The sequence below is a fragment of the Rhopilema esculentum genome, chromosome 4, assembly GCF_057945365.1.
Source record: "Rhopilema esculentum isolate cy_ngs chromosome 4, ASM5794536v1, whole genome shotgun sequence".
NCBI lineage: Eukaryota > Metazoa > Cnidaria > Scyphozoa > Rhizostomeae > Rhizostomatidae > Rhopilema > Rhopilema esculentum.
In genome coordinates, this window is record NC_142818.1 from 5,332,726 (window position 1) to 5,346,418 (window position 13,693).

At 35.1% G+C, this 13,693-nt stretch overlaps 2 protein-coding genes across 2 annotated transcripts; one reads left to right on the forward strand and one right to left on the reverse strand.

Annotated features, from left to right (window-relative positions):
- Nucleotides 1–494: 494 nt before the first annotated feature.
- On the forward strand, nt 495–2,765 carry LOC135691206 (neo-calmodulin-like). The gene is made up of 2 exons (XM_065209004.2): nt 495–1,723; nt 2,464–2,765. The coding sequence occupies exons 1-2, from the start codon at nt 1,270–1,272 to the stop codon at nt 2,739–2,741; spliced, it is 732 nt and encodes a 243-aa protein (XP_065065076.2). The 5' UTR covers nt 495–1,269; the 3' UTR covers nt 2,742–2,765.
- A 127-nt stretch (nt 2,766–2,892) lies between these two features.
- On the reverse strand, nt 2,893–12,158 carry LOC135691209 (ER membrane protein complex subunit 4). Its single transcript, XM_065209009.2, has 8 exons — nt 12,007–12,158; nt 11,445–11,581; nt 10,265–11,100; nt 6,478–6,559; nt 6,084–6,122; nt 5,499–5,652; nt 4,722–4,879; nt 2,893–3,753 (listed from the first exon to the last, which is right to left on the reverse strand). Exons 3-8 carry the CDS (start codon nt 10,324–10,326, stop codon nt 3,718–3,720), a joined length of 531 nt encoding a protein of 176 aa, XP_065065081.1. The 5' UTR covers nt 10,327–11,100; nt 11,445–11,581; nt 12,007–12,158; the 3' UTR covers nt 2,893–3,717.
- Between the last annotated feature and the right edge of the window lie 1,535 nt (nt 12,159–13,693).

Consider the following 13,693-nt stretch of genomic DNA (forward strand, 5'->3'; position numbering starts at 1 on the left):
CTAAACATAGATAAATTGTTGACGAAATTATCCATAAATAAAATTGGTTATTAAATGGCCTTGTCACTATTCACAATATTTGGTTTAATAAAAATAATGGCTGCTATAGATGGGCTGGTTGTAAATTTTGATTGCCCGCTAAGCTTTTATACCGATTTATCCTTCCTAGGTTCCTGGAGTACTTTTGAGGGAAAACGTCTTTTGTTTATCATCTATTATCTTTGCCGCTCTCTCTCTTGTGGCCGACCTTGTCACAGACAAACTTTCATTCTCTGCATTTTTGTGCTGGTGTTATCATCTTTCTAATATTTTCTAACTAAAATAGTCCAAGTGGTCATCAATTATCGATAAGATTCTATAGAGTTGTCTTATATTTCAGGGCACTTCTTGCCACCTCTGCCCCTCTTCGAAAAGGGCCCCTGACAATCTACTACCAAAGAGCGAACTATGTACTTTGCGACCAAAGAGATCTTCAAATACGCATGCGTGTGGGTGCGCGAATAAAAGGAGAAAATCGGGGGTAAGCCTTTACCAAACTATTCGAATATATCTTGAAACTTCTAAATTTGCTCATTGTACACTAATTTTGCGAATTTGAGCAGGGTGTGCTGGGGCCCGGGTAAACATCCTATATAGCCATCTTCCCGAATAACAGACATTTCATTGTGCAGACGTGACACTTAAAAAAGTTCCCTTTGTAGCAACCCCCCCCCCCCATTGGACCGCATACAAAAAACTGTTACACTCACCCGGAGGGTTGCATAATTTATGAAATTATCCATATAAACCGTTAGCCTCAAAGCATACAATTTTTTGTTGGCCTTCTGTTATGGCGCAGGTACTTGTTGGTTGGATGCATGTTGCAGCACGGTTGAGTTGCAACATTGCCCTACCGCCTCCTAAATGTAAAGGTACCATTTAAAATATACCTGGCTCGTCTTCGAATCGAGGGAAAGAGCCTAGCTTGATTCACGGGTCACGGCGCCAGGCCAAGTATTTGTAAGGCAAACCACACATGGCGGTCCCTTTCTTACACCACCCAAGATCAACAAACAAATTTCCAATGTTTATCTGGAAAGTTTACTTTCCTGCTTATCTAGCTTTCTATCTTATGCATGTGAGATTAACGTCTTCTGTAAAAAGGGGAAGCTCCTTTTTTGCTCAACAAATTCGACATATCACTGAATATGCTGTGTCTATGCAGGACCTAAATGCTGAAGTCTAAAATATTTTAGTTAAGTCATCGTTTTGAGTAAATGAATCGCTGACATGGCTATGAGTTTTGGGAAAGTTTTGCACTCAAAGGTTGACCCCTCTAAGCAAGAGGCGGACCAGAGCAGTGTTTTCGGGGAAAAGACAGCATCTGGTTACAGCAGAGGGAACAGCAAAGCAGATTCAAATAAGGAACAGAAATCTAGCGATTCTACTTTGATTGGGCAGCCTCTAGATCTCAAAATTCCAAGACAGCACCTTCTTGCCAGTGAGGAGAAGGAAGAATCGTCTGAGTATTTTTCGATGATTGGGGAAATCGGAGCTTCATCCAAAATTAACAAGCAGATGACTGAAGTAAAACTGGACGACCTCGGGGAAATAAGACAAATTTTTGATGTTTTCGACCAGGATGGTAATGGAGTTATAACAGCAAACGAACTTAGATCAATTCTTGGATCACTGGGACAATCAACAACGGAGGCAGAAGTAATGGATATGGTGAATTCCATTGGTATGTCATTGAAAGTAATGATCACAATGCATTTGATTAAACTTGCAATTTCCCTGTTGCGATACATAAGGGGCATTCCTAGGAAGGCTGGGGGCAATATGGCTTGTTCCTGAATGCCCCTGCATTGGTATCCAATGAAGTTAGTCTGGGTAATTTGCCAAAGGTAATAATCTATTTTCACAGAGTGATATCAACTGAAATGCGCAAGCATCGTTTTCATACGAAATCTTTCTTTGCCAATAGGTGTTACAACCTTGAGATGAAAAACAAGAAAGAAAGTGTGACTAACAATTTAAAATCCGTAGTAGACGGAGCTGTGGCGACATGAGGCAGCCTTGCATGCAGAAAAAGTACCTACCATCAATTTGATCGTGATAATATCTAACGTGAAAATACAGTGGAATCCCGATATAACGAGCTCCCGATATAACGAATCATTTTCCGGTTCCCTTCGGAGTTCGTTATAACGGGATTCCATTGTAGACCTTAATAAAACACTAAGATAATTATTCTAAATGCAAGCCGTCTTTCTTTCCTTCTACCTAAAACATTCTTCCACACCATCTAAAGACCGCTGTCAAACCAATAAAAAGTGGCTTTTTGCAGTCAAACATATCTTATACTTATTTAGGTGCATTACTAGCTGATTTTCTTCCGAAAAGTAAAGCTCCCAAAAGAAGATCATAACTTAACTCGTTATTGTAGTATTAAATGTGTATAAGAGCCATATCCTTCCACAGATGCTGATGGCAACGGAATTATAGAGTTTCCTGAATTCCTGGCAATGATTCACGGTAAACTGCCAACAGCAAAATCTGCAAGCGAGTTTGGAAGGATTTTTAAAGTTTTTGATGTGGATAATTCTAGCGAAATCAACGCTGATAACTTGAAAAGAATGTTTCGAATATTTGGTCAAGATTTCGATGAATATGATATATCAGATATGCTAGCCGAAGCAGACTTTGATGGAGATGGAAAAGTTGGGTTTGAGGACTTTATTAAACTAATGAAAAAATGATTTCTATTAACAAAGAAATTACTTCTACTGAAAACGCATAGGACAGTGTAACGGGTCTCAGTTGGAGTTTACTCACTGCATTCACTGCAGTATATGACGAATAACAGCCTCACCCGTGAAGAGTTCTACGCTTGAATAATGGACAACATGATACTCTTGAAACATTTTTTAAACATGACTCTGCTTCTTGGTTTAATAATAAATACAAATCAGATCTTCTCATTCTACAGGGACAATTAGGTACTACTCTATTTATGAAACATCATCGTGTTGATGCAAAAACATCTCTTGGCGTATTCTTACCCTGCTAGGTAGTAATATTTTCTTGATAAGTAATCCCACCTGAGAGAACGATTTATAAAATGGTATATTCCAGTAAGTTGAAATGTTAATAGTATGACGCAGTTACACAATACTTATAAACTATTTCAAGAATATCGTCAACAAAAAAGGACAATCAGCCTAAAACTGATCCTGTGACACAAAACACCACTTAGGAAAACGGGCCCCGATGCAAGTTGGGGAGTAGGGGGCAAAGGCAAATTGAAGACCCATAAGTGTTTGCAATAAAATCTTAATGGGTCAGATTTGGTTTAACTAACCCTCCCTCAACTTATAAACATTTATTATACGTTTAATTTTTAAACAAAACGTTGCCTATGACTCCTTCTAATGTCCCGAAAGTACAATACAGAGAGCTGCTACTGCAAAACAAGGAAAATTAAATCTGAAAATTGTGTGAAAGAATAGTTACACTCCAGTTAGAAAAAGCATTTGGAATTATTAAGATATCATAATTTCATAATTTGCATAATTAAGTTGCATAATTAAGGTATCTAATCACGTGTCTTGCTTCCCTCGTCTCATCAGGTTCAAATACCTCTTTTGCACTGCCATCTCTTGCAAACGTCACAACGAAGACATTTCTTTATCTCCCAAAGAAATGCAGTTAACAAAAAATAAAACATAACCATTTTTACAGCTGTATCCCTCCAACGATATAATCCACGCGCTGAAAAATAATATTTTTAAAACAAGATTATGTTTACGCAAAAAAATCGATAAGAGCTTTTACCTATATAAACAGTAACACAATAGGCAGTGATGCAAAGAAAGCGACAGCAAGGTTGACAGTCTGTCCAATGACACATGTTGCGTGATGAAATGTATGTGTGATGAAAGCTTGTCAAGCAATCAAAATTTGGAATTTTTGCACATCAAAATGTCTTGTTTCCAAACTTAAGAAAACTAGGATAATGTTTGACCTCTGAAAAAAGTCGAATTCATATGAATGTCTTTTTGTAAAATTGGTCTACAACCCCAGAATTTACCTAGCATATGCTAGGTAAATCAGTGTAAAATTACCACTTGAAAGAAGACAAGTTCTCAACTCAATATCATTTTCAAAAGATCTAAAAAACAACGCGGTACAAAAAATGAAGAGATTTTGCAATCAACATGGAATTGACTGAAAATGCAAAGATGATTGAAAAAATGCAGCAAAATGTTGATAATCGCTATTCTTTATTGCATGCTGTGCAATGTAAAAGTATAAACTAAGAATTTAAGTAAAATTTTATTAGGAAAAATTAACAATTTATTAAACACATATGACATGCATAAGTACAGCGATCAGATCGCGCGGGTATGAAAGGAATTGGAAACTGCTAACGTGAAACCATTGGGCGCTGCTCTAGGATTTCACCATTTGCAGAAAGGCGGAAACTGTTGACATGTTTCTCTCTGTGTGCAACTTGATTGGACAACTGCTGATGGTTGAGTGGCTGTAAGTTGTGTCAAATGCCTTTAATGACGTTTCAAGCATAGTCCGTTATCCAGTCAACCCATGTTGATTACCTCACTCGATAAAAAGCTTTACTCGAAACGTCGTCTACAAATTCGTCAATTTTCCTAGTGCAATTTTACTTAAATTCCTAGTTTTAACCTTTTCAACTGTTTGAGTATCATAAAAATCCAAACCTGACGATGCTCTTTAAACGCAAGCCAATCAGAAGGTGCTGTAGGCAGTATTCCCATGGAATGGCATTTGTAGACAGCGAGCAGAAGACAAAGTATATTGCCAAGCAGATAAGTGAATTTCAGCAAAATACCTTGCTCACCATCTAACATTTTAAATGCTATAAAAGAAGGATGTTTAATCACGGGAGCGAATAGGAAGCCTATGGCAACACTGTAAGCAGGAGTCTTCGTCAGTTTATTCAGTTCTATCAAGGTACAGAAACTTACTTTCTGTGTACAAATAAATCATTAAGCTTTTTGCCCTTATCAGACCTGGCTGTTTACTGTGGGGATGTCCATTGTCCAAGGCAAACCATAGACCATGCAGGTACAAGCCAATGTGCATAAAAAATCATCCAAATTTTGACACCAAATTTGAACCCATGTTTAAGCCAAATTATAATCCCATGTCAATTCAATTTTATATTGAATCAGACAATTCTTAGATGATAGATACAATAATTATCAAGCTTCCATTTATTCCAAAAAAATTTGCAATTCAGAAAGAAAAACAAATTTGGTGAAATTTCATAACTTCCAAGTCCTCAAGTCCTTTTCACAACCTTTTACCAAGTTAAAATCAGAGACCACATCTGCCTATATTTAAAATACTTGCATGCTGCCAATAGGCCTACTTAAATGCAAGTTCATTTTCTTCAAGAGGACAAATGCTTGTTTTTTAAAAAAAAATATTCTACAGAATAAAAAAGGTACAATAAATATCTTAACATTACTTACTTGATTTCAAGGTAAGCATAGCTTTTATTGGTTTAAAAATCATCATTCCAACTATCATTATTGGAAAAATTGAGATTGAATTGCCAGCCATATACATTATGAACAGGTTCATAGGTAGTTGCTTCATTGGGGCCAAAGCAATGTTCCAAGATTTCTAGAATAAAAATTTATTAAGATTGATTTAATGGAAGCTCGCAAAATGAAAAGCCTCTTTCAATTATCAGCTTGCCAAAAAGCAGCACTTTGCCATGAAAATATAGCATCATATATTCAACTCCTAACTATCTTTACCATGATAACAAAACTGATGTTGACTATGATACTTAGTAGATAGATATTAATTACTTAGATCAGCTAAGAATGTCATAATCAAAACACTGAAGAATTATATTTTGATTAAAAGCATGCTCCAAGGCTCAAATTAAGTCAAAACTTAGGAAAAATCAACTTTTGTTTTAACTAGAAACATAACACAATGATTTATGCAAGGCACAGCTGCAAATTTAGAAAAGGCATTTCAAAAGCTACCAAATCTCAAAAGCTCCTGAAAAAATCAGCTGAAGAAATTTTTGTTATAAGACTCACTTTTGCAACAAGTTTTGATAAATCTGCATCATGGGTTTCCTACATCAAGAGAAGCATAAAAACATATGTTGAAATCTCCAGTGCAAAAATATCATAATTTGAACTAATTATAAGTTGTAGTGCATTTAGCATTTCTTCAAGGAATAAAAGAATAATGTTTCGTTCAAAATTTCCCAGAAAATTATTAAACCAGAAATTCTTTACATTATTTCAAAAATGATGAAGAATTATATGCACAAAACAAATATGAAGCAGCACCTTTCTGAAAACCTTTTGCTGTTTAACATCATAAAGGCAAATAGTTCTGAAGCTTATAATAAAATGCACACTTGTAAAAAAGAAATTTACTGTACCACATTGTAGAAAGAATCGAATCAAAGAAAGGATCACTTACAACAGTGGGATATGAATGGTAATCTGCATATCCTACGGGACCAGGAATCTCTGATTTTGACTTCTCTGTCATACACTTTGGCCTAGACATAATTTAAAGAGTAGAAAATTGGGGATAAAGTGACAGTGAAATACATAACAGTGGACTGGACACAAGTGTCCCTGTCTTGGAACATCTTTTGGTGATATTGTCAAGTTAGGTCTTCATCTCATTTTATTTATCACATCAAACTATGACAGTAAACAAATTTTAAGGTGTATAGCTTTCAAAGTTTTAGTGCAAAACACAATATTGGGCTGGGTACAAGTACCTCCATCTAAAAATGGTTCATTTGTGGATTTTTAATCTGGATTTGTATAGAATTTTATACAGCATGTAAAATTGGGTTAGAAAGCAAAAAATCAGTTTGATAATTTGCTCAAACATATAAGATTCAGTTCATACTTATGTAACAATTAATTAAAAGTTAATAAAGAAACTCCTACTAAAATATACACTCCCCTCACAAAAGTATTGCACCACCTTGTTTAAAATGGTGGCACTTTTTGTCAACATTTCAAGTATCAAACATTTGAATACATGCATTTGGTAAAGTAGTTGTACTTTTTTGTAGCAAATTTTGGCAGAAAACTCTTGAAAGTCTTGCTGACGCCATAAAAAACATAATTTGAAATAGATACATTAAACAGAAAAGTTTTCATTTGTAGAAATATAGAACATACCCAAGGGAGGAAAAATGTCAAATGACAGGGGAGTCGCTATAAAATATTTACGGGAAAGAGGGCTTAAATTTTCGAAAAATTATTGAGCAAGTTAGATGCAGTCACTAAACAGATGTGTTTCAGATGTTTTTTGAGTGTTTTTCATTAGCAAAAAAACCAAGCAGTGGACGTGTGAAAAAATTGTGTTAGAGGGGAAAGAATTTGTCTGTTTCCCTTTACAGGGTTTACACTTGGGGACACTAAAGGATATGAAACTCGAGCCTGAGCAAATTTTTTCAGCTGGAAATCCTTCCAGACAAAAAACAATGGGTGTCTTACACAAAAACAATTAAAAAAGTTACCTGAATAGAAGGAAACCATTCTTATAATGATTTATCTCGAAACAAGAAGAATTCAAGTTTTTCCATGGCATCCATCAAGTCCAAATTTGCAAATCATTAAAAATGTTTGGCTTCGTATGGAAAACATTACGAGCCATGATTGAAATCGTTCTTGAAGTACCAAAGAATCATTAAATTAAAAGAATTCTTCAGGTTTGACACAAAATTTCACAATAATAGATTGCCCAATTATATCCAACAAATTCAAGAAGGCTGCAGGCGGTTTCAAAAGTTCATGGCTCCTGTCAAAACATTAAAATTATAAACTGTTAAAAGACCTTTCTTACTGTTATTTTTTTTAAAAAGTACTTTAAAAAGATTGAAGTTTTGATTGGTAATTCTTTCACTTCCGACCCACTCCTATTTGCTTTTCAATTTGCACAACAATAGCTTTCGATAATTCTTGGGCCATTTCACCTCCTTCAAGGTGGTGCAATACTTTTGTGAGGGAAATGGATGAGGTCTTTTAATAATGTCTTCTTGATGTCTATGTTAATTTTATAAGCCCCCCTCTAATATTCCCCCCCTCAAATAACCCCTCATTCAAAAAGATCAAAAATTAAGTAAATTAAATATGAGTGTGGCCAGATGGGAGTAACAGGGTGTGGGTCAAAAACTGCAATTTGAAAATGTCTTGTAATTTAATGAAAATAACCTACAGCTTATCAGTCATCACTATTTGATAAGTCACAACCATTAATTATTTGTTTTCGAATTGATATTTCCTGTGTTTTACACAACCTTCAAGGGTGTAATGCATAGCAAAATTAAAAAAGATTCTTTGGTGAAAAATTAATATCTTCTCAACTTTTCCCTAGCACTAGTTGCCTCCAATGGCCAAAATAACTAAAGTCAGTCAAAATAACCAAAATAACCAACATCACAACTTTATGAAAACTACAATCCCAATTTTCAAAAAGGGTAGTTTTCCAACCTTTTGAAAAGTGAAACGCTTTCTAGCAAAAAATTTCTAGAGGAAAAGCTCTCTGACCCTTACCTGCTAGCCACGTTACACTGCCCCTGGCCCCTTCCAATATTGCTTTATTAGCTTTCAAAGAGTGTAGAAAGGAAGTTGCTATTCTCATTTTGAACATTCCTGGCTATTCTATCAGTCATTCCAAATCGATCAGTCACTGTTATTCCAATAGTCAACACTATTCAATCACACACGATTATTCAAATAATCAGCAATTTGATAAGTCACGGTTATTTGAACAATCATTGCTACCTCCAACAGTGAGATTATTTACACTATTATCTCCAAGCGAATAAATAAACTATTCAAACTATTTGCATGTCACCAAATATTCACTTTGGGCTTCAGCTAACCGAATAGTTAAAAAAGTAACTGAATACTGATTATCCAACCTTTGGCAGACAACTCTATTTACAACAGCCATAAAACTTTGCATATAGGTAAGATCACATTGATGTTCTGTTATCTTGTGCTTAGTTTTGCATGCTTTTTCAGTGGTATCATCAGATTTGAAAAATTTGAAGGTCAAAATTTTCCTGGCTTCTCCTTTAATGATTTAAACTTTAACAATTTCAGTAAGGCAAGTGGCTAATGCAAAATTCTCTGTTTAAACATGTTTGTATTATATGTTTGTTTTTCTTCACATCCCGGTGGGAATTATACTCAGGAATATCTCACTTTTCCTGTTGTGAAACTTACTGAAAGTAATACAAAGAAAGTATTATGTAGGTTGAGGTTAGGATTATGAAGATAAAAGCATGAGATTTATATGTGGCCTCCTGGAAGAGAAGCAGTTTTAACAATTTACTTACGATCTTGCTATTGATTTGACTTTTGTATTATTAGGTGCTGAAGGGTTTATTTTCATGCTTAATATATTTTCCCCTAGAAAAGAGGTTGAATTCCGGTATGAACTTAAAACCAATAGGGCAGCCATAAAAAATATGTTGCGTTTGCGCCACCTGGCCAACTTTGTTTTCCAGCAAAATCCTGATTCAGAAAGTCGGAAAAATTGTCTGGTACTTTTAAATGACAAGAAGTATGTTTGAAGTCTCCACAATTAAACGATGCGCTGCTCTCTTGCATTTGAATATCTTTTGGCCTGATTTTGGGCAAACATACCCCTGAATTCTATAGAAAGCCATTGTAAAGGAGGTACTGAAAACCTGACAAGATTTTGTACCGGCCGACCGGCCAACTCATTTTGACGGGGCAATTAGGATAAAAAAGTGGTTAAAAAAGCAAAAATTCCATTTTCATTTAAAACTAGGTGTGATCATCTTGCATTGATTAGAAATCAAAGAACAAGACATGCTTGAAGAAAAATAGGCTACATTTTTATAAATGCCATGCATCAGAGTGGTCTTGGGCAGGAGATCTACGGCTTTTGCATGTATGTAAGCTTAATTCAAAATAAGGAGAGCCTTCTTACAACATACGAAGATTCTTTGCAAATTCTGTTACACTCGATGTCATGATATTTCAATGTCTGAGCCACATCTGTTAATTTTTAATTCTTTTTCTGTTAATTCCAATTTTCAATAGTGAAGAATTAGGTGCTTGCTTTCACGTAAAGTCAAAAACTTAAAAACAGGATGTTTTCAAGTTTTTGACTTTACTTCTTGTTGCGCTGTTCCATATAATTTTTAAAAGCAAACATCTTTTCAGAGTTTTAGAATTCTAGAGACGTGGTTCCACCACACACCTACCTGGTTGTAAAGTCAATAGCCCATTTATTCTTTGGAAACTTCTGGACCGTCTTGGAGGCCATTTTGAAAATCTTTGAAGGCTTGCATTAGATCGAGAAGGAGGCCTAGATTCCTATAGCCTCGATTGTGTAAAACAACGGGTTACTCCCTTGGCCGTAGTGTGAAATAATGGCTTTATTCAATTATCTTCATTCCAGGCAAAAAAGCAAAAGTTTTCAAGTAATTTTCTTTGCTGTGAAAAAGTTGCCAATGTCAGCTTTAACGTGGTCTAAACTGGGGAAGCGCATGTCTAAACTCTAAACTCTATCATCAGCAATGCAGCAATTGCCGAAATGGGAATGCTAGCTGATCCATTGTTAGCAGCTTCACACTCGCTTCACATTCAACAAAATTGATAAACTGTAATTTCTTATCAAAAACTTGACGTTGCTGAAGATACAAGAAGATATGAAAAAAGTTTAATGGACAATGTCATATAAAGAACTACAAATAGCAAATTACTATATTACTCAGATCTTTCGGTTTTAAAATCCAGCTACACTACTTCCATAGCAATACAGTTATAAATGGAACAATAACGAGCATGTTGAACTAGGAATAAAAATAGTTTCATCATCCAGATGGTAACATTGTCTCAAGGCAAATGTCTTCCTCTGGCACATCAAGGCCAATGTTTGAACCAATATTCATAGCCGAACAAAGGAAACTCGGAACCACTGTCAATCAGGACGAGGAGGTTCTTCTCCAGACTGCGAGCAACATCCTTAGGTTAGGATAATTTTGAGTTGCTGACAATTTATTTGGCTTTTCTGCCACTCCTTGCGAAGGTTGTCGGACTGAAAAAGCAAATAGACATATATAATAACATTCTCAAAATAAATTTTCGAGTTTTAAATATTGACCCATGTAATTCTCAGTCAATTCTGGGTGCAAAAATTTTGCAGAGCTCTCTTATTCTAGGTCAATCAAAAAATAGTCTCAAATTCTCCATCATATGCAAACAAAATTAAATAAGCCATACAGTTAACAAATTAAGGGCAATAATTAACTCAAATAAAATTTTTTAAATTACTCTCGAAAAGTAACTCTCCTTAAACTTGAAAAAAATCAAAAAGGTTCCTAGTCATCCAGAAACGAAGTCATTGGGAATTAAAAAAAGAACAAAAAAATATCAATTTACCGGTTGTCCAAACATGGCGGGCTTGGCAGTTTTTCGTGCCCTTCTGGGCCGCTAAAGGACATTGCCAACCCACATGTTCTGGCGTTAAGTTGCTTTGTTTTCGCACTGTACTTTTGTTGCTGGTCCATGATTTTTTTCTAAAACAAAAATCAGCCACATGTTTATTGTTTTTGTGGGGAAAAGAAAATGGAGATATGACGAAATAATCAAGAAAAGACTTGGCAACTTAACTAAAAATGTTACTAAATGATTGAAGCTATACCTAAACAATTTACCCGAGACCACTCAATAAAAAAATTGTTCAGTTGAGGGCAAAGGTGCATGGCTGTTCAAGTTGAAACATTTGCGAATATATTTCAATCTAATTTTTAAAAAAAAATCAAATTCTCCATTAAAGCAATATCCTCTTTTTGAGTGCAGATGAGCTCTAAAAACTAATAATTAATCTTTCTAAGATAACAGCGCAGCAGCAAAACCAGTCAACTACAACTTCAACAAAATCTTAGAGAAAATATTTCAATTGAAAAATCATAAGTAAGAAGAACTGAAAATATAGTCTTACCGTGAAAAAACTTTGTACTGCTCTTCGTTTGCGTTTTTACAGCCTTGCCGATGGTTAATGTACAATTGAATGCATCTCCATTGATATAGGGATCCAAGGGACTTTCCCTTATGCTAAGGCTGTTTGGCTGAGGTACTTCCCCCTGGCATTGCATAGCAACATTGGTTTGATTGCACAAAGTTGCATACATTCACACCTAGCTTGCTCATTAAGCAAAGGGGAAAATTAAATTAGTTAAGCAATGGGAAAGTTCAAAAAGGGTGCTCCTTCGCAGAAGAAGCAAGGTTGAATGATTCCCTAGAAAGCTTCATGCCTTGGCTGTGTGGGCAATTTCGAAAAGCAAGTTTTCTGTGAAAATCATACTCTTCTTACAAAGTAGCTCCTGTTAAACTGATAAATACGTAGTAGTTGCAATTTTGAGTTTGCTTTCCGTGCAACTGGTAAAAGCTGGCAATATTTTTTGTAAGATTGATTGATTGTTCTTCAACTATAATGAACTTGAACTCGCCCCTGATCATATATTTTCCAAAATGAAATGGATATTACATAACTACAGCTAAATTATGAAAAAACATTTTAAATAAGAACCTTTTGATGGCATAATCAAGTCATATATATCACCCAGCAACACATTTCTTCAAGTCTGCCAGTAGTCTTTCTTTCAAACATTTTTGCGAAGAAGATACTCACCAGATAACAATCAACGGATGTCTGAATGATACATCTGTTATATGAAATCATGTATCCTGACAGAAGGTTTTTTTCTGTTCGGGAAGCTAACACGTGGAATGCGATTATTCAGGAGGCCCAACCAAACCCTATGCTATCTGTTTTAAATGTATATTAACAATTGACTAATATTTGTTAACGTTTCATTTTAACAATTAACCTTTCATATTAGACGCCTCTCTGCAAACCAGTCTTTTCTAGTCATTAATATTTCTAGACATGACCATAAAATGTTTTAAAATATAAATGTATTTTCTTATTCGCTCTTTTCTAATGTAATAACATTTTTTCGTTAGAAAGAGAATAGACTAGATTCTTTATATAACTTCGTATGAGAATAGACTTCGCAACACTGGAAAAATGATGCATTCATTAAGACTCAAGGTCTCCTTTTTCACAGTAATTGAATGACCACTAAAGAAAACAATCTTATTGCACTGGGATGTTCCCTCTGCAAAGCACGAAGAAATACCCATTAAGTAAGAAAGGAATTCTGAAAAAAATTATATCAAAACAAACTATTATAAATGGCAATGGGACATTCCCAGGACTCCGTACTTTTAATTTTGATGAAAATATTGCATTTTCTGCATCACTGTGATATTTTAAACCGAAAAGCATATTATAAGCAAATTATAAGCAGCCAGGAGCAAGCAGATATCTAGGAATTATAAAAAACGACACATCGAGATCTTTGCAGCGAAATTATCAGTGTTGTCGGAACAAAATTGATAATTGGGGGAGGGGGCTGCCTGTTGTAATGATCCCTATTCGGTACACTATTTGAAATGAAATATAGTGCAGTTTGATAATTATTAGGTGTGTGATACATCCAGTTTATGATACCATTACATTCCCGGCCAAGAAATTATTCGACAAAGACTGGCTAGATGAGACATTTTCCATCGTCCATTAATGACGTACACTGAAATAGCAATAGAAAAAAAGATTTCTTCAT